The sequence below is a fragment of the Ascaphus truei genome, chromosome 16 (genome assembly GCF_040206685.1).
Source record: "Ascaphus truei isolate aAscTru1 chromosome 16, aAscTru1.hap1, whole genome shotgun sequence".
Classification (NCBI taxonomy): domain Eukaryota; kingdom Metazoa; phylum Chordata; class Amphibia; order Anura; family Ascaphidae; genus Ascaphus; species Ascaphus truei.
Window position 1 is genome coordinate 32,892,778 of NC_134498.1, and position 20,441 is coordinate 32,913,218.

Below are 20,441 nucleotides of genomic sequence, written 5' to 3' on the forward strand. Positions count from 1 at the left end.
TGTGTGTGTGTGTGTGTGTTTTATTTATTTTTTTGGACCTTTGGCCCGTCACTCCGCCTCAGGCCAATGAGAGGTGTGGGGGGCGGGCCAAGGGGGTGGTGTGAGTGTGTGAGGCCAATGAGAGGTGTGCGGGGGCGGGCGGCCCAAGGGACCAATGAGATTGCCGCTAGGGACACCGGACATCCAGACAGGCAGGCAAACATACAGTGCTTTCACTAATATAGTATAAGATGGGTGAATGAAACAGTTACAGACCAGATTAAAATGTGAGACAGCCTTAGTTTTGAAAGAACTTACACTGGTGGTGGATGTGAGAGTCTCCGGTAGGTTGTTCCAGTTTTGGGGTGCACGGTAAGAGAAGGAGGAGCGGCCGGAGGAGCGCGGGGTGTGTGTATTTGGCAGGGGCGCGGGGTGTGTGTATTTGGGAGGAATGTATTTGTGGGCGCTTGAAATTTGGGACAGGAATTCTTTAAAACATTTAATACTATGAAACGGACAATACACATGGCAGGGAAGTGGTTACATGGCTGAGCGCTTTCTCTTTTATTGCAGTTGCTATGTATACTGTGTATATATATTGTTAACTGAGGCTGCTGTTCTTAACGAGTTCAATGCTGGAGGTGCTAAAGAGCCAGGAGGCACTGGGGAGAAATAAATATGGTCGCACCTCACGGCGCTGGCTTCGGCCGACAGTCCAAGTCGAGGACCACGTGGTCCACGTGGGGGGCATAGGATTTCACCCTTTCCACCCGCATGATTTCAGTCTGCCACGGATTCCCATGGACCTCCTCCAGTGTGGCATGGAACCTCCGTTGCGTTGACTCTGCCCACTCCTTCCATGCCGCCCTCCTCCCAGAATCCTCTACTGTCTCCTCCTCGCCCCCTCCTCCCGCCGCAGAGCCCCGCCTGCCATGGAAGCAGTCTACATTATGGTGGATATGCAGCACCCCTCCTGTGTCCTTCCTCAGGACCTTGCAGGCTACAGGATACCCCGGCTCCGAGGTGGGGATCAGGCCCAGGTTCACCCTGTCAGCCACGTCTCGGAGCGGCAGCTGGGGAGAAAAAAAAATGACATTATGTCCCTCCACCCAACAGACTCAGGGGTCCATCAGTGGCTTCTGATGGCACCTCCACCCAACAGATCACATCTCTCCATCCTTACAGACCAGCCTTCCTCACGGAACCATGAGTTCTGATTGGCTCAGGCTGTTGCCCAATCTCCCCCACGGACTGCAAGTCAATGGGACATTTGAGAGCTGAGAGGGTGGGGCCGGTGTACTAGTGACGTCAGCCTGTGTCAGAGTTCCATCACTTAGAGTAGCCAGTACTGTAGCTTTGCTGAAGGGAGCATTCTGATTCTTTCTAAACAAATAGGAGGAACAAGGCCCCCTGACAAGGCCACACGCACCACCGTGGTGGGGGTCTGTTTGCCCCATTATGTTGCTTTTTAAATAGATCCAATAAATTGATACATTTTTTTCTATGGGTACACACTCTATTTGACCTGGCTTGACTTCATCTCTCTGCTTGGAAGTAGTGCTTTGTTTTCTTACTGTCCTCCAATCCACACGCACCACCGACCCGATCTTGTCCCATTTTATAATTCCAATACTATTATTGAGTTTATATGGTCTGGAAGGGTAAGATCACTGCCTTTAAAGTCTGAATCTCAGCATCGGCTCTCCTTGTGACCTGAGTCACTTTATCTCCATGTGCCTTAGCCACCAAAATTACATTGTAAACTTGTGATAAGGACCAGTTGGTCACAGCAGGATGGGGTGTAAGAAGCTGGATTTCCCAATGAACTCTCCCTTTCAGACTGAGCTTCTTAAGCAGTAGTGTCCCCAGTGTTGGAAGTATCTCTACTGCTGGATCATTTGGTGACATCTTTCTGCTATATACAGAGAGCTGACAGATGTGTGACATGACTGATGTCTTTGTCCCTTCCTGGCCATCAGGGTGACTTCCTGTTCTACTGTTAGAAATCTTGCAGCATTCCACCCCAGAGGTGGCTGCGTGTCATGATGCGTGGTATAAACACTATGGCCCAGATTTACCAAAGTCTTAAAGTGTTTGCCGTAATACATCTGCCTTTGCTAGATGATACCTTCATGTTCAAGTCTAGAATGTCTTCCAGCGCCGGAAGGTGCCTTGGGGCAGAGCACAGTTTAGTAAACATGGGCCAATGGGAGTTTGTTACCTGTCTGTTATCGCCCTCGTGGATCTGGCACTTCTCTGACACCCCGTTAAGCTCCAGGTTTTGCCGCAGCGCTGTAATGGCGTGGGGGTTCCACTCACAGGCGTGGACAAAGGAGGCGCCGGCGTGGACCAGGAACGGCAGAGTGAAGTATCCGATGCCTGAGACACAAATCATATATATGGTCCCATGTAATTATTATCCCGAGAGGCTTCTCTCTCCATTCCTCTCACTGTCTTCTCTCTCTTTCCCATCTCTCTCTCTCATCCTTTCCGCTCCTCTCTCACACCAGCACACTCCCTCAGTCACTCAATCCCACGTTCTCTCTCCTTCCCTATTCTGTGTATGTCACTCTGCGTGGGGCAGGAACAGACTCCACGGGGCACAGGACACTTCTCACCTGCATACAGATCCACCACTACCTCCCCGGAACAGCAGAGTGACGCCACCCTCTGCTTCTCTGCTACGTTCCCTGCTGAGAACATGCATTTGGTGACATCAAAGCTGTATCTGGGGACAGTGACGCAGACCATCAGAGAGGACACAGAGAGCCATGTGGTGCAGTGGAGAGGTTGATTAAAGCCTGCCTATAACGCTCACTTACTCGGCCACAGATATCCCACCTGATGCCATTGTCCACGTGCTCCACCCAGCTGCTGTCCCCGAGTAGCAGAATGACACTGGGGGACCGCTCCCCGTCACCACGCACCCTGCCTTGCTTCGCCAAACGTCTGCAACCCATCGAGGAGGCCACGGCACACCAAAGCTCAGGACCTGCAGGGAGTCAGAAATAGGAACAGTAGGGACAGGGACTCGTACAATAATAGGGACAGAAGTGTACAAAAGTGGTCGGACAGGCTTAACCCTTTCTCTGCCAGAGGCGCTAGCAATTCACTGTTAAAGAAATCCCATTTACTTCCCAGTCATATATATATATCGCATTCATGTCCCCTGTAGCCGTAGACCCTATGGAAATTCTCTTTATGTCCCCTGTAGCCCCAGATCCTATAGAAGTCCTATTTACTTCCCCTGTAGCGCCAGACCCTAAATAACTCCCTGCTACTCCTCCTGTAGTCATAGATCTTAAAGAAACAACCTTTAATCCCCTATAGCCCCAGACCCTACAGAAATCGCCTTAACTTCAATTTCCTCACTCGAACCCCAAACTTCACTGTCAACCCCCCCTGTGGTTGCTCATCACTTCATCCATTTCATACGCACCTAGCTTCCTCCACGCGGGGTCCCTGAAGCAGTCCTCGCTGAGCATGATGAGGTCCCCATGACGTTGCCACGTGTGGGGGAGGTCACGCTCTAAGTCCCTTCCCCAAACAATGCCGTGCTGCTCCACCAGCTCATACAGGTCCTGACGCAACTTCTGGGATGGAGACTGGACCCGGGCACGCTTGGAGAGCACGGGATTCTGGGAAATAAAATTGTGGCCACTGACTAATAATTTATAGGAATCCCGTGTGTGAGACGCTCTCTTATCCCATCAGAGGAAGGTGCCCCTGACCTCAATATGTTATGAGCTGCAAGCAGGATTGGTCCATGCCTGTGATGTAACAGCAGTTGTAGGCCGTTCTCCTCACCACCACCATGCTCACCGTTATCTGGGTCTCCCTGCAGAAACTCCCTGGGACCACACTTCTCATCAGCTCCTCCATAAGGGATGGGCTGAGCTTGTCCTCAAGCACAGGCAGAGCCACTGTCCCCTCCGGGAGCTTTTGCGCTCGGTAACGCCCGTCCAGAACACCCAGCCTCTCCAGGTACTCCCTGAAGGGAGGAGGAAGAGTCAGGAACTATCGTCTAATCAGAACACTCCACTAACAAATCACCATCACTCCATTGCCAATAACACTGATCCAATGGATAACCACATCTCTCCATTGGCCAATTGTTTCTTCATTGGCCAGTCCCAAGAAGCCATTGACCAATTGCATCTCTTCACTGTTCAATCGCACTGGCCAAAGGATTATCCATATAAACTATAAAGATGCCCTGCTCCACTTGGTTAACTTCTCAGTATATTTTAGTAAAGGAGGGGTTCAACTCAGGGCATATGCACAAGAATAACAGAACCCTATATAGTGCACTCAAATTGCCTTCTGATTATTTACATGTGTAGCCCCTGCTACGAATATATATGTATACTGTGGACAATACATAATTAATCTGCTCCACCTATCACATCATGCGATAAAGAACAAGAGACATTGTCCCTGTTCTGCCTGGTAACACGACAGGAGAAATGGGATTGGATAAGACAAAAAGAAAGAATGTTGAAAGAAACTGTCCGTTTGAGAGAAAGTGATGGAGACCAACTGTCTGAGAGACACGGAGATAGGTAGTGACAGCCTAAGAGGCACACAGAGAGACATCCCAGGTGACAGTGAGGTGCTTCAGAGACAGACAGCCTGACACTCACAGATGGTAAAAGAGGAGGCTAGCCAAGGAGAGAAAAAGTGAGAGACAGGAGCAAAAACACATCTCATACACACAGAGAGAAGTTACGAGAAGAGTCCACAGTAAGAGAGCTCCGGATACTTGCTGGGCTGTTTAACACCGGCTGGTTAACAGACAGCCGGGAGGTCTTTTCCTGTAACTTGAGTATCCTTTACAAATTACCCACGCACCTCTCAAATGTTTAACCCTTAACACGCCAATACGTGAGATAAGAGCTCCAACGCAGTGCTGGCAACAATGTTGACCTAAGTGACAACCACATCAGACACTGGGTCTAATAAAATGGATAACGTGCTCCTGGTTTTGAGTCTTAGTGTGGATGGACATGAGGACCTGTCCGATGGTCACTTGAGCCACTGTGCCCTGGGGCTTCCCAAAGGCTCCTCGCATCCCGTCCTTGCATAGTGTGCGTTGCATATATATATACAGTGTTCGACAAACCTATACATTTGCTCGCCCCGGGCGAGTGGATTTAACCCCCGGGCGAGTAAATATTGGCCCAAGCAGCACACGTTTGGTACTAGGTGGCGAGTAGATTTTTTTGTGTGGCGAGTAGATTTTTTGGTGATTTGTCAACCACTGTGTGTATATATATATATATATATATATATATATATATATATATATATATATATATATTGTTTTGTATAAGGAATAAGGGCAGCTGGATTAAGGTTGCTCATGGGTCATAAATCACCAGTAATTATCTTCTCTGGTTTCATTCAAGGGCTCCAATGATGGTGTTCTGTGGGAGGAAGGACTCAAGCCACGTCACGGCACATATAGACTGTGGAAATAGAGGGGGTACACATGAAAAAAATATTTGATTTTATCCAAGACTCATAATAAAATCAATTAAAAAGAAACGAACGGCGTGCAAACTCACTGCAAGTAAAATGTAACTAATGGTGGTGACCTTATAAGTCATATAGAGCCCATGTCTATGTAATATGGTTACCCGTGTTAGGGCTACTCAGTGTTGTCTTGGTCTCATTATAATATTGTATCTAGAAGTGTAATATGTGTCATTCCAGCCCTCCTATTAAATGATTAAACCCTAAAGGTCTGTGTCTCAAATCATTGACCATCGAGTTATCTCTCAATTCTCAATCCCGTTTAAAATACTGCAGTGAAAGTAAGCCCCAGATTGGGCAATTACTCTCCTGTGTTTGTATTAAAAGCACATCAGTAAGCATATTAATCGCACGATGCTCTGTATCTACTTCATCTACAAGTTTGATTATACATAGATATCAGTTATTGAGATATATATTGACGATGTGTTCATCTTCTGGAGTGGTACTGTGGATCTCTTTCAGGAGTTTGTGACAGCAATGAATAAAAACAAATCACAATTTAAGACTGACCTCAGAGATCAATCCCCAACAAATTAGGTTTCTAGATCTCAAGATGGTGAAGAATAATGTTTGTCTCTTACATACCTCTACATATAGAAAGGAAACAGCCACCAACAAGCTTTCTGAAGGCGAGCAGCCATCACCTGCCTTCCCTTATCCACCGAATCCCTGTAGGCCAGGTCCTAGGAGGAGCTGTTCCACGGAACAATAGTTCTAAACTCAAGCAAAACTAATGACTGAAAGGTTCCTAACCAGGAGGTAGACAAACGGCTGCATTACAAGGGAATATACAAAGGCAAGAGCAATCCCCAAAAGTACTTTGCTCTACAACAAAACAGTAACCAAAGACACTAGAAAGGTGGTACATATAACAACCAATGGAATAGGACCATACTAGCCAAACACTGGCACATCCTCGTGGAGGACACTGACCTGACAGAGGTCCTTAACGAGACACCAACAATGACCAGCAGATGTGCCAAAAACCTGAAGGATCGTCTGGTCCATAGCCACTGTACTCAATCTAAAAATGGAACATGGCTACAAACTAAAACACAGAGGTCCAACAGATGTGGAGCTTGCAAGGCCGGTACTATATGGCCCCCTCCACAGCAATTAGGATCTGGAACAGCAGCAGAAGTTTTGAGATTCGCAATGTAATACATTGCAAATCTACTGGAATAATGTACACGGCCGAGTGCAGATTTGGGTTAAAATACGTAGGGAAGACGAGACGTGAATCACGCAGACGGGCGCTAGAACACATAAGGCCAATTCAAAATGGACAGATACACCAGTTGTCAAACATATCAATGAGGTCACATTGGTAATTCAGATTATCTGACCTTCTATGGCAGGGGTGGGCAACTCCAGTCCTCAAGGGCCACCAACCGGTCACATTTAAGGATATCCTTGCATTAGCACAGGTTGCTCAATCAATGGCTCAGTCTTCCTTAAAACCTGCCCTGTTGGTGGCGTTTGAGGACTGGTGTAGCCCACCCCTGTTCTATGCCATAGATCACATCCCTTTAGGGATTTGGAGCGGCGATTGGGATAATACTTTGCTCTGAATCTAGGTGGATATACACACTGTGAGCCCTTTCCCCGCAAGGGATGAATGAAGGGATCCTGTATACAGCTTTCACAGGACAATGAATCAGATCAATTGAGTCTCAATATCAACCAATAGGATTGGGGATACCAATAGTGTAAATCTGTATCATGAAAGGTTAGACGAATATATCTCTTGCTCTCCTTTTTAATGCAATAAAGACACACGGTGAGACTAAGATTGACTGCGTTTTCCCCCACTCTGCGTGGGATATATATATATATATATAGATATATATCTATATATCTATATATATATATATATATAGATAGATATTGATTGATTGATATATATATATATATATAGATAGATATTGATTGATTGATATATATATATATATATCAATAACTAATACCTACATATAATCAAACGTGTAGATAAAGTAGATAGAGCATTTTGAGATTAATAGGCTTGTTGATGTGTTTTTAATACATACACGAGTGTAATAATATAATGATCGCTTGAATAATGAGAATTGAGAAACACACACAGTTATGTAAATGGGTATGAATATAAAGAACGCTGCCACTACATACTATAATACAGTAAGGAGGTATGTTAAACTATACCCTGCATTACCAATATATCGGCTAGTCTGTAGCATCATAGATTTTATATTTAGAAAAGAGGATCTGAGGTAAAAAAAACAATGGTCTTGTGATTGACTTCTCTCCAGTCAGACATACAGGACACCTGCAAGCTCATATTAAACCCCCAAAATAACCCTTGAGATGTGGTCTGCCGTGTAGTGGCTCAGGGGCTTACAACACTTTGGCCAAAATGTTAAACTAAAAGACCATTTGATTTAATAGATATCTATACATATATATTTAGGCACTGTACCGTGTATAGGTTTCACTGGATGTGCACTGAGCTCTGTCTGTGTTTCATGTTCTGTCTCTGGTTTTAAATATTCTCTCCAGTCAGGACTGAAACGCGCATCGGGTCATAGTGTTGTCTTGCTTGAGGGCAGGGAGGCAGGGGTGGTTAGGTTCCAAACGCCAGCTCTGTCTCTCTCTTAGATACTACACAAAATGATGAAGGGGTTGATAGGAGCCTAGGGATATGTACTAATATGTATGCTGCTAGAGTTAGGATTTAACCACAACATAGCAGCAAATTAGTAATGAAGAATCAGTCTGCTGTGTGTCGCCTCTAGCTAGCTATCCCAATGTTCATATTCAGCCAAGTTGTAGCGACAATATAGGTGCAAAGTGTCTGGTTTTTAGTAACACAGTAGGCTTTGCTACCGTGGATACGGCGAATTGACAAACGTACAGTAGGATCATCGGTAGCTCAAAACTTCACGCAAGTGATTCGAAATCTCTCTCCTTTCTCCCTCTTTTTTTTAATGTTTAATGAATTATTCTTATCTCTGTGGTTGCTGTTTGTCACGCGCAAATGTGACTTAAATCACTCTGTTTTACCCCACTTGGGGCTTACTTTCACTGCACTATTTTAAACAGGACTGAGAATTGAGAGAGCGAGAAAACGATGGCCAATGATTTGAGACACACAAAACCCCAAAACACCCCCAAACCACTGGGCATTTCTGTCTTTCAATGATTTGAGACACAGACTTTTAGGGTTTAAATAATTTAGTAAGAGGGCTTGAATTACACAGATATTACAATTCTAGATACAATATTATAATGAGACAAAGACAACACTGAGTAAGCCTAACAACGGTAACCATATTAGAGACTCGGGCTCTATATGACCTATAAGGTCATCACTGTGACATTAGGGGCAATGTGGCTCTTCTAAATAAAGTGAAAGCCCAGCCATCGCCCCATCGTCTGGATGGATATATTGGGTAGCCCTGTATATTCCTCCTATCGTGGTTTATCTAGCCAAGTGTGCATTTGTATAATGATTGTACCGTTTATTATTGCTGAACTATTGGTGTTGGTGTATAACTTTGTGTTCTGGATGCCCTGGGCCTGCTAGACTGATAATACACTTACTCCGCCTGCACGCCCAGGTATCCGGGTGCAGAGGGTCCCATGAGGAGGTTGTGGACAATAGAGGGTGGTGATGGGCAGTCCTCTTGTCTGGGAGCCGTTTTTTGATTAAAAGGACCATCGTCTATCCAGACAGAGAGGCACCTATTGCATCAAGAGATAGTGAGCCAGCATTGGGAACAGGAGGAGGTAGGCGCTGTTCCCATTGGCTGGTTCGTAATTCCCACCCTCCTTGCCTCTGCCTCTATGTCACACTGCCTGTTCCCATTGGCCAACCCAAACGAGCCCTCGTCTTGTGATTGGCCCACCACCTAGCATCTGTGTGGTGATTGGTCGCTACCCCGTTCTACATGTTTGGCTATGGAGACGGGGCAGCTATAAGATTGGCAGCCAATTTCAGTACCGGTGTGGTTGCTGACCCATTTGTATTGATTGACTAAGTTCGGTTCTCCGAGGTTGTGCCAGAGTGACCTGAAAGCGAGGCTGTGTGCTCTGCTACAGCGGGAAATTGAAACTTGCTGCTCCACGAATTGCAGCCAGCAATACTTACAGACTTTAAGCTGATACAAGAGGGGAAGCTGCACCGGGAAAGGCATTTCGCTGTCGCCGGACAACTAGACTGTTTAGGATTCCCCTTGTATGGACCAGAGACGGAATAGAGCTCTATTGTGATTTGTGGAGGGTCTGCTGTCTCTCGCCAGAATAAAAACACTTTTATTTGACTTCGCTATCCTGTCTGGTGCTTGATCCTGTGAAAAAGTGCTGGTGTCCTGTGACAGGCTTTTCTGGTGGCAGTAGTGGGATCGAAGGCTGAATTACTTGCAGGTAATTCGGACTAAGTAGGTCTTAAACTCTTGAGATCGCAGGGCTACGAGTCCCCGACACTCTGGTCACTTCAGTTATCTCCCGCCAGAGCCTTCCTAGATGTGAGGACGACCCGATCCAGATGATGGCTTCGACCTACAAATCCTGGTCTAAGGAATTGCTTATGGTGAGGGTTATGGACTGCGGACTGAGGATCGCACCAAGAAAGACAAGAAGACTCTTCGAACTCCAGCTCTGATGATGAGGCGGTACATGAGATAACAAGGCGGTTCACCGAAACAGTCAGACAACCAGCTCACCAAGGCACTGGCCGCTCTAGAGAATAGGCTTCCCCGGAACTCCAGCTGGCCACCATTCTGTACCTGGCGGCTCAAGCAAAGACCCGACCCTGATCGCCGGTATCTCTATGAAGTCCTGGGTCAGATCGCAGCTCTCAGTCCAGCCGGCCACCATGCCTGACACAGCAGCTTTGTCTTGTTCAACGAGGACAAGGATGACATTGATGGCTTCCTCTGGTCCCTAGAGCATATGTGCGCCCTGCATCAACTCCCGGAGGCGGACTGGATCAAGTATTTGGGACCCTAGCTGAGTGGGAAAGGGGTGGTGGCGCATGAGAGATGGACCGGGAGGAGGCTGACGATTACGCCATGGTGAAGGATCGTTTGCTCGCCCAATACGAGATTACCCCAGAGATTTTCCATGTTCAGTTCCGAGCACTGGAGAAGCGATCCCAGGACTCTCACATGGACGTTGCAGCCCAAGCTCACCACACCAAAAAAATGGGTCACGGGCTGTGAAGTGAGCTCTTTTACGAGTCTGTTGGACCGGATCGTGAAAGAACCGTTTTTGCTACGCTGCATCCCTGAGGTCAGGGAATGGGTAACAGACCAGAAACCTACCACCTTTACTCAAGCGGTCAAACTAGCGGATGACTTCATGATGGCCCGGCCTCAACTCTGGCGGAAACCTGCAGCTGGCCACACCAGACCCCCCCTCCTTACGCCAGTGGCCGCTCCCAGGACTGCTGCCCCTGCACGGCGACCTAGCTCGGTTAGTACCAACACCCAATCCCGGACGTCCGATTTTGCCCAGGAAAGGTGGTGCTTCAGGTGAAACTGCACGGGACACCTATGGTTGGACTGTTCTGATGCTCCCAACTTCCGGTACCCGCACCACGCCAGCACAGTCGATTGCTTACGAGGGGACCGGGCCCCACCTGCAGGACCAACCGGACGCACCTGTACCGGGCGCCCAGGCGACACCCGACCCAGGCTACATAACCCAGATGGGTACTGTGACTGACAGGGTGTACAGAGTAGCCACCGTTCGTATGGACTTCAACGATTCCCGGTAGCGGTACATCCGTCCAGTGACCATCGGGAATAGAAAATATGCCGGCTTGATGGATACTAGAGCCACAATTTCCCTGGTTCACCTGGACATGGTAAACCCGGAGCATATTCTGCCCAAACACGGCATCCAGGTAAAGCTTGCAAATTGCCCGTGTGCACCACTATTGGGGAGCAGGATCAGAAACCATGGGGTGCTCCCTGGCCTGGATATAGACATTTTGTTGGGTTGTGATTTGGTGAACTTTGTATGTGACTACGACAAATCCCTGATGGCACCGACCGCTGCTGTATTAATTTATAAAATATTTTACCAGGAAGTAATACATTGAGAGTTACCTCTCGTTTTCAAGTATGTCCTGGGCACAGAGTTAAGAGCTGTATCCCGCAGCCCTGATTCAAGGAGATCGGCTCTGCTCTCTGGGTCCTCAAACTCGAACAAGTCAGACACGGACGGGCCACCTTAATGGCCATGAGGTTCATGGTGGGGAGTCTGGTACAAGAACCCCTACTCTGCCTACCATGATTCCGGCATCCCTTGCCCCTGTAACCCAAGAGATCCCCACCTATGGATCATCCCCACCCAATAGGAAGATGCAGCTGAGCCGGGGAGGGGGGGGGGGTCACCTATGCCCAGCAAGGATGCCAGGCTGTAATTGGGGCAGTAATCACCCTACAAACCTGTGTCGAGGGGCAGCTGCCGACACAAGGACCCTCTACCCTGTATAAACTGATGTGGGGAGATGGGGGTACAGGATCCCGGCCTTGGCTGATTACCACCCGTGGCCTCGATCCTGGGGTACAACCTGCTCAGGATGGTTCACCAGAGATCTTGGCTTAAAAGGCGAGAAGAAAAGCCTGTCACAGGAGACCAGGACTCTTTCATGGGATCAAGCACCAGACAGGACACTGAAGTCAAATAAAATTTCTGGTGCAGCTTCCACTCTTGTATAAACTTAAAGTCCGGAGGCATCACTGGCTGCAATTCCTGGAGCAGAAAGTTAAAATTTTCCGCTGCAGCAGAGCACACAGTCTTACTTTTGGGTCGCTCCGACACAACCTCGGAGAACCGTACTTAGTCGATCTGTCCGACTGGGGCAGCAACCACACCGGTACTGAAATCGGCTGCAAATCTTATAGGGTGGGAATTACGAACTAGCAAATGGGAGCAGCGCCTACTTCCTCCTATTCCAAATGCCGGCTCACTATCTCCTGATGAGATAGGCTCCTCTCTGTCTGGGCAGACAATGGTCCTGTTAATCAGACCAACGGCTCCCAGACAAGAGGACTGCCCATCACCACCCTCCATTGTCCACAATCTCCTTGTTGACCCTCTGCACCTGGATCCCTGGGTGTGTAGGCTTAGTAAGTGTATTACCTGTCTAGCAGGCCAAGGGCATCCAGAACATGAAGTTATACACCAACACCAATAGTTCAGCAATAATTAACGGTGCAATCATTATCACACACTTGGCTAGATAAGTCACGATAGGAGGAATATACAGGGCTACCCTGTATATCCATCCAGATGATGGGGCAATAGCTGAGCTTTCCCTTTATTTAGAAGAGCCACTTTGCCCCTTATGTCACAATCACCATTAGGGACATTTTACTTACAGTGAGTTTACACTCAGTTTGTTTCTTTTCCATTGATTTTATTATGAGTCTTAGATAAAATAAAAAGTTTTTATAATTTTGATGTAATTAATCAGGAGATCTTTTCTTTGAGTGCACTCTACATGGTTCTGTCTTTCCAATGGATTATCCCCCTAAAACGCAGTTCCCTCCTGTGGGTACCTGTATCTCTGCGAGAAGGAGGACTCAGTGAGGAGTGCTGGGATCCCTGGAGCTCTATCTTCTCCCGGCTCCATCTTCAGGGTGAGTAGATGCTGCGGGCCCAATCTGAGTAAGGGTATAAAACGCAGAATTATATGGAACCCGGCTGATATTCTCCAAGATGTCCCCAGTCTGTAGGACAGAGATGTCAGGGGACCACACTAGAAAAGCAGACTATAAATGAGTGAGACTGGCCTCCAGTGTGAGTGAGACTGCCTTTTGACAAGTCAGACCGTTCTCCATTGAGTGACCTCAATATGAGTGTGACTGCCCTCCAAAGAGTGACTGCCCTCCAATGTGTGTGCCCTCCAAAGAGTGACTGCCCCACAATGTGTGTGCCCTTCAATGAGTGTCACTGCCCTCCTATATGACTGACCTCTAAAGAGTGAGACTGTCCCGCAGGGAGACTGCCTTCACAATAAGTGAGTCTGTCCCTCCAATGAGTGAGCGAGTCCCTCCAATGAGTGAGCGAGTCCCTCCAATGAGAGAGCCAGTCGCTCCTATGAGTCTGTCCCTCCAATGAGTCAGACTGCCCCTCAGTGAAACTACCCTCCAGTGTGAGTGAGACTGCCCTCCAATGGGATCCACTGTCACCCTTCACTCTCTCTCAGGTTCCTTCTTGCCCCTAAGGACAGGTCACGTTACATACTCTCAGGAACCTGGAACCACAAGAGAGAGACCGCAAATCCCGGGGGAAGGGATAAGAGGAGAGACCGAAAACCCAAAGGGATAAGGGAACTGACCGGAAACCCAGGAGAAGGGGTAAGCGGAATCCCCGGGGTAAGGAGTAAACGCGCTGACCGGAATCTCTGGGGTGAAGGCATAAAGCGATTGCCAGGAAACCCCGGTGGGAAGAGATAAGGTAACGGGCCGGAAAAATCCATGGGAAGGGATAAGAGAACGGACAGGAAGCGCAAGTGAAGTCAAAACGGAGTCCGACCGGAAGTAGTACCGTTAGAAAAGAGAAGTGGCCGCTGTTCCCGGGGGAAAGGTTTCTCTGACAGACCGGAAGTGTCCCTGTGAGTTAGGAAGGATGGCTGGGCTGTGTGTGCGGGACCCGGCGGTGGACAGATCCCTGCGCTCCGTGTTTGGTGAGAGACACCCCCCCCCCCTCGGAATATCTGGGGGGTTATGAGCAGGGAGTATCTGGGATGTGGGGGGTTATGAGCAGGGAGTATCTGGGATGGGGGGGTTGTGAGCAAGGAGTATCTGGGATGGGGGGTTATGAGCAGGGAGTATCTGGGATGGGGGGGGGGGAAAGGGGTTATGAGCAGGGAGTATCTGGGATGGGGGGGGGGGGTTATGAGCATGGAGTATCTGAGATGGGGGGTTATGAGCAGGGAGTATCTGAGATGGGGGGTTATGAGCAGGGAGTATCTGAGATGGGGGTTATGAGCAGGGAGTATCTGAGATGGGGGTTATGAGCAGGGAGTATCTGAGATGGGGGTTATGAGCAGTGAGTATCTGAGATGGGGGTTATGAGCAGGGAGTATCTGGGATGGGGGGGTTATGAGCAGGGAGTATCTGGGATGGGGGGGGGGGTTATGAGCAGGGAGTATCTGGGATAGGGGGTTATGAGCAGGGAGTATCTGGGATGGGGGGGTTATGAGCAGGGAGTATCTGGGATGGGGAGGTTATGAGCAGGGAGTATCTGGGATGAGGGGGTTATGAGCAGGGAGTATCTGGGATGGGGAGTTATGTGCAGGGAGTATCTGGGATGGGGGGGGGATTATGAGCAGGGAGTATCTGAGATGGGGGGTTATGAGCAGGGAGTATCTGAGATGGGGGGTTATGAGCAGGGAGTATCTGAGATGGGGGTTATGAGCAGGGAGTATCTGAGATGGGGGTTATGAGCAGGGAGTATCTGAGATGGGGGTTATGAGCAGTGAGTATCTGAGATGGGGGTTATGAGCAGGGAGTATCTGGGATGGGGGGGTTATGAGCAGGGAGTATCTGGGATGGGGGGGGGGGTTATGAGCAGGGAGTATCTGGGATAGGGGGTTATGAGCAGGGAGTATCTGGGATGGGGGGGTTATGAGCAGGGAGTATCTGGGATGGGGAGGTTATGAGCAGGGAGTATCTGGGATGAGGGGGTTATGAGCAGGGAGTATCTGGGATGGGGAGTTATGGGCAGGGAGTATCTGGGATGGGGAGGTTATGAGCAGGGAGTATCTGGGATGTGGGGGGTTATGAGCAGGGAGTATCTGGGATGGGGGGGTTATGAGCAGGGAGTATCTGGGATGGGGGTTATGAGCAGGGAGTATCTGGGATGGAGGTGATATACGCAGGGAGTATCTGGGATGGGGGGGTTATGAGCAGGGAGTATCTGGGATGGGAGGGTTATGAGCAGGGAGTATCTGGGATGGGGGGTTTATGAGCAGGGAGTATCTGGTATTGGGGGGGTTATGAGCAGGGAGTATCTGGGATTGGGGGGGTTATGAGCAGGGAGTATCTGTGATGAAGGGTTATGAGCAGGGAGTTTATGGGGGGGTATCAGCAGAGCGTATGGGCACATTAACCCTTTACTCTTCTCTCAGTGGGGAACATTCCGTACGAGGCCACAGAGGAGCAACTGAAAGATATATTCTCCGAGGTGGGACCTGTGGTCAGTTTTAGGTGAGATCCTCCCTCTCCTCCCGAAATATGACAGACGGAGGGGAGCTATGGGACATGGTGTCTGTCCCTCCCCCCGAAGGGTGACAAGTGTCACCTCCTCATGTCTTTGTCCCCCCAGGCTCGTGTATGACAGAGAGACGGGAAAGCCCAAAGGTTATGGGTTCTGTGAGTATCAGGACCAGGAGACGGCGCTCAGCGCCATGCGGAACCTCAACGGGCGGGAGTTCAGCGGGCGAGCCCTGCGAGTGGACAACGCAGCCAGCGAGAAGAACAAGGAGGAGCTCAAGAGTCAGTCTCTCACTTTTAAATATAATGGGGACTTTTAATGGGTCCTAACCCCTCTGCTGCTCTAGGTGCCGGACACTCTGGCAGCAGAGGAGTAGTTTGGGTCAGCAAAGGAATTAATAGGGCCCTGATGCCCCATGTCCTATAAGGCATCCCTTGTATGAAAACTAATTCTTACTCCCCCCCCCCCCCCCTCCCCTTAACTGAAGGGGAATTTCTTAAAGGACTGGGGCTATTGAGGAAGTAAACAGGATTTCTATAGGGACTAGGACAGGGGTCTACAAACTCAGTCCTCAAGAGCCGCACACAGGCCATCTTTTATGGATATACCTGTTTCAGCACAGGTGGGTCAATCGGTGGCTCAGTGCTTGACTGGGCCACTGATTGAGCCACCTGTGCTGAAACAGGGATATCCATAAAAGCTGGCCTGTGTGCGGTTCTTGAGGACTGAGTTTGGAGACCCCTGGACTAGGACAATAGAGGAAGTGAGGTTTTCTATAGTGACTGGAGCTACAGGGAAAATATTTCTAACCGGGTAAATGTATGTGGGACCGGGGAGTTTAGTTCTTTGAAATAAGTTTTCAGTATCCGTCTCTCACTCTCCCCCCGGCAGGTTTGGGAACGTGCGCTCCCATTATCGAGTCCCCGTTTGGTGACGCCATGTCCCCTGAGGACGCCCCTGAATCTATCAGCCGCGCAGTGGCCAGTCTGCCCCCTGAGCAGATGTTTGAACTCATGAAACAGATGAAGGTGAGAAGAGGCCCACGGAGCCTTTATCCCCCCTGCCCCCCGGCGGAGCCTCCCCTATCCTCATCCCCCGTACCGCGCCTCCGCCGGCTTTCATGCGGCCATTTTTTTATCCCAGGTATAAACCTGCAGAGCAAGAGAAAAACTAAAACCGCGCTCCACAGAGAACGTGAATAAAGTGATAATAACCAGTGATAATGATCAAACGTGAATGACTAATAAACAAATGGGGACAGTGGTTTGTGTAGATAGTGAAAAGATAGGAACAAAAATGCTGCTCAAAACCCCCTTTCTTGGGAACGGGCCACAGTGTTCCCTCTTGGTGGAGAGTTGGTAGACAGTAGGGGGAGCGCAGAACGGTTAATCGTATATGTGAAAAAAAATAAAAAAGCAAATATAGTGTATAGTCTATACAAAAATGGTGTTAAATCTGTGCTGGAGAGGTCTCTGAATTCAGAGCTCACATTCTTTCACGTAATCAAGAGCATTTCCCACCACAGTGGGAGTAGAAGAAAATGAGGTGTCCTGCAGATCAATTCCTCCTTAGATAAGATGTAGTCGCTCGGGGCGATATGTAGATGGTACGTCATAAAGGAGGTGGGGTGAGAAACTAAGCAGTGCAAACCAATACGATATAAACTTTATCTAATCCAAAAACAATTGGAAATACACTTACATTTTAAAAAACAAATCCGGGCACATAAAAAAAAGCGAGCGCTACTCTCGGGCTCTCGCCACCCTCCTTCACTCGGGTCTCTCCGCCGTCGCGTCACTTCCGGTATGTGGGGCTTCTGATACTGGCGGATCTCGGATGCGACAGGTGAGAGCAGCAGACTGCTCTCGGGGACTACACGTTTCACATAGATTGTTTCGTCGGGAGACGCCTGACGAAGCAATCTATGCGAAACGCGTAGGTGAGAGCCCAAGAGCAGCACTCACTTTTTTTTTTTTTATGTGCCCGTATTTTGTTTTTTTTTAAATGTAGGTGAATTTCCAATTGTTTTTTGGATTAGATCAAGTTTATATCCTATTGGTTTGCACTGCTTGGTTTCTCGCCCCACCTTTGACATACCATCTACATATCGCCCCGAGTGACTACACCTTATCAAAGGAGGAATTGATCTGCAGAACACCTCATTTTCTTCTATTCCCACTGGTGGGAAATGCTCTTAATTACTTGAAAGAATGCGAGTTGTGAATTCAGAGACCTCTCCAGCACAGATTTAACACCATTTTTGTATAGATTCTATTGCACTATATTTGCTTTTTATTTATTTTTACATATACGATTCAATGTTTTGCGCTCCCCCTACTGTCTACCAACTCATAAACCGGCAAAACCAGGACTGTCTGTTAGCACCTGTCCCTCTGGATGAGCCGTAGTTTGTGGGGTTAGGGTGTACCCCCTGTGTGTGCCGTCTGTATGATGAAAGTTTTCCTGCTTTGCCCTTAGCTGTGTGTGCAGAACAGTCCCCAGGAGGCTCGGAACATGCTGCTGCAGAACCCTCAGCTGGCGTACGCCCTGCTACAGGCGCAGGTAGTCATGAGGATCGTGGACCCCGAAATCGCTGTGGTGAGAACCTGTCACTGTGTCACCCTGCGGGGGGAGGGACAGACTCCATGTCACATAGCTCCCCTCTGTCTGTGTCACTGTGTCACCCTGCGGGGGAGGGGCAGACTCCGTGTCACATAGCTCCCCTCTGTCTGTGTCACTGTGTCACCCTGCGGGGGGAGGGGCAGACTCCGTGTCACATAGCTCCCCTCTGTCTGTGTCACTGTGCATCCTGCGGGGGAGGGACAGACCCTGTGTCACATAGCTCCCCCCTGTCTCACGGTCACCCTGTGGGTGTGGGCAGACTTCATGTTTCTTGAATATATTTGCCTTCGATTTGCAGAAGATTCTGCACCGTCCCACCCTGCTGCCTCATCTCATGCCCGGGAACCTGCAGGCCGTAGAGGGCCCCAACCAGCCTCTCAACCAGCAGAATGCCCCAGGAGCCCAGTCACAGCCCGGGGTAAGTGCCTGTGTCCTGGGGTAGATGCACTATAATAATCAGTGTATAGATACTCTGCATCATTATACAGCGCTGCGTGTTCATTCAGTGTAGGGAGATACTCTGCATCATTATACAGCGGTAACCTGGCTGAGCGCTCTCTCTTTATGACAGATCACGTGTTGAGGTTTTATCCCTTCTCTGTCCTGTTTTCAGAGTGCGCTGCATGTGAACGGAGCCCCCCCAATGCTGCAGTCGCTCTCCATGCAGGGAGGGGGCCCAGCACCAGCACCTATGGGGAACCCCGGCCCAGGGCCCCACATACTAGGTGAGTGACGCTATTACCTTTCATAGGTATCCTATGAGATTCCCTCTTATCCCATTGTAGGGAGGAGTCACTGACCCTATTAAATGATGGGGATCCCCCGTGAGGCGCCCTCTTATCCCATCGTAGGGAAGGTCCTAACCCCCTTCTCCTCCCCCATAGGAGCACTGCAGCCTCAACTTGGGATCCCTCTTCCTATGGACCGAGCCCAAGGTAAAAACCTATTTAGAAAGGTAATGTGTCTGACCCTCACTGACATCATCAGCCCGCAAAGTGGGTGGAGCCAGAAGCTCTCAGGTGCAGACACTTCGGCGGTTGTGTTTCCTTCTTACCCATCTGCTGCCGTATTAAGGGTTCCATTATATCGGTTGAGACACAGATCCTGTAAACATCTGGAGGCCGCCTCCTACAAACGGAGGCACAGACCCTACAGAAGTCCCATTGGATAAATAGGATGTAAGATGGAGGCTCTGTCCTATAAACGGAGACACAGACCCTACAAAAGGAAGGAGCGTGGACACTGGGACTTGAACCCGTTAACGCTCTTACCACTTTGCTTCCGCCATTTTAAATGTTCCCGGAAGCCTTGGTGAAGGTCAGCCTGCATTATGTTGGCCGTTGTGAAGGTGGCATCAGTAGGTCTGGTGGTTAAGTGGCATTAGATCGCCGGGCAGTGCCAGCCTCTCCCTGTGCCATGTATACCCGCTGATCCCTTTCCTCACACTGACAGCCATACACCGGACAACGCTGAGACCTCCACCCCTCTGTTTGGGGCCTCCAGCTTCTCTCCCCGGGGTATCTTCCACGTCCGCCACTGCTTCTCCCGTCCGTGGCTCGTCTACCACATGTTGGATCTTGGGTTTGCTTATTCCCTGTATGTGTTTAATTCCCACTAATAAAAGCCGGACAGGAAGGTACCGTGATGGGGCCGGCACATTGGTGGGGTCACTTCTGGACAGGACGTTCTAGGTGTCGGACATTGATGTCCTGTCCCATAACGTTGCGCTCATCCTATATATGAGCGGGATGCAACGGAACGAAGTGATCCAGCAGCAGAGATCTTTCTGGGGATACCTCACTGTTCAAGAAAGGGAGACTTCCTATTACCACCCTACTTCTGTCACCCCCCCCCCCCCCCTGGTTCTGTCCCCAAAGGGTCACAGAGGGACAAATGACATCACAGGAGGTGACGGTTCTTCTCCCTCTTGGTGGGAAAGGGTTAATGGCATCTATCTGTATATTATGTGCTGCAATGTAGGTCTGTGTCCAGCATAGGCAGCTGCAGGCTATATACAGAGGCTTACAGCTACAATACAGGGGGTGGGGAGATCTGCCCCAGAGAACGTACACTCTAATATCCAGAGGGATACC

At 49.2% G+C, this 20,441-nt stretch overlaps 2 protein-coding genes across 6 annotated transcripts in view; one reads left to right on the forward strand and one right to left on the reverse strand.

Moving 5' to 3' along the window:
• TYW2 (tRNA wybutosine-synthesizing protein 2) lies at window positions 1-14,003 on the reverse strand. Of its 4 annotated transcripts, none has more exons than XM_075573037.1 (8): window positions 13,065-13,169; window positions 5,358-5,447; window positions 3,802-3,970; window positions 3,419-3,617; window positions 2,821-2,971; window positions 2,598-2,707; window positions 2,201-2,358; window positions 1-1,052 (listed from the first exon to the last, which is right to left on the reverse strand). In XM_075573037.1, exons 3-8 carry the CDS (start codon window positions 3,859-3,861, stop codon window positions 669-671), a joined length of 1,062 nt encoding a protein of 353 aa, XP_075429152.1. In that variant the 5' UTR covers window positions 3,862-3,970; window positions 5,358-5,447; window positions 13,065-13,169; the 3' UTR covers window positions 1-668. The 4 variants fall into 4 exon arrangements, with proteins under 4 accessions (XP_075429152.1, XP_075429153.1, XP_075429151.1 ...); XM_075573038.1 differs by lacking the exon at window positions 13,065-13,169 and adding an exon at window positions 7,973-8,139; XM_075573036.1 differs by lacking the exon at window positions 5,358-5,447 and adding an exon at window positions 13,847-14,003 and having other exon boundaries at window positions 6-1,052.
• The window catches only part of LOC142467397 (cleavage stimulation factor subunit 2-like), a 21,361-nt gene continuing 14,757 nt past the window's right edge, over window positions 13,838-20,441 (forward strand). The window contains exons 1-8 of one of the 2 annotated variants that reach the window (XM_075573033.1): window positions 13,838-14,194; window positions 15,641-15,719; window positions 15,838-16,007; window positions 16,618-16,754; window positions 18,205-18,324; window positions 18,647-18,766; window positions 18,962-19,073; window positions 19,233-19,282. In XM_075573033.1, coding sequence (XP_075429148.1) covers window positions 14,137-14,194; window positions 15,641-15,719; window positions 15,838-16,007; window positions 16,618-16,754; window positions 18,205-18,324; window positions 18,647-18,766; window positions 18,962-19,073; window positions 19,233-19,282 — 846 coding nt within the window. In that variant the 5' untranslated portion in view covers window positions 13,838-14,136. Of the gene's footprint in view, window positions 14,195-15,640; window positions 15,720-15,837; window positions 16,008-16,617; window positions 16,755-18,204; window positions 18,325-18,646; window positions 18,767-18,961; window positions 19,074-19,232; window positions 19,284-20,441 lie in introns of both variants that reach the window. The other variant, XM_075573034.1, reaches the window with a different exon arrangement.

Bases quoted from the DNA above. Each gene is read 5' to 3' on its own strand.
- TYW2 (XM_075573036.1), bottom strand. From the start codon at position 13,138: ATGGAGCCGGGAGAAGATAGAGCTCCAGGGATCCCAGCACTCCTCACT. The intron at 3,971-13,064 runs GTACCCACAGGA...TCCTCCCTTCAG, and splicing joins TCCTTCTCGCAGAGATACAG to GGAGTACCTGGAGAGGCTGG. The intron at 1,053-2,200 runs GTAACAAACTCC...TTTTCTCCCCAG, and splicing joins ACGAGGGCGATAACAGACAG to CTGCCGCTCCGAGACGTGGC.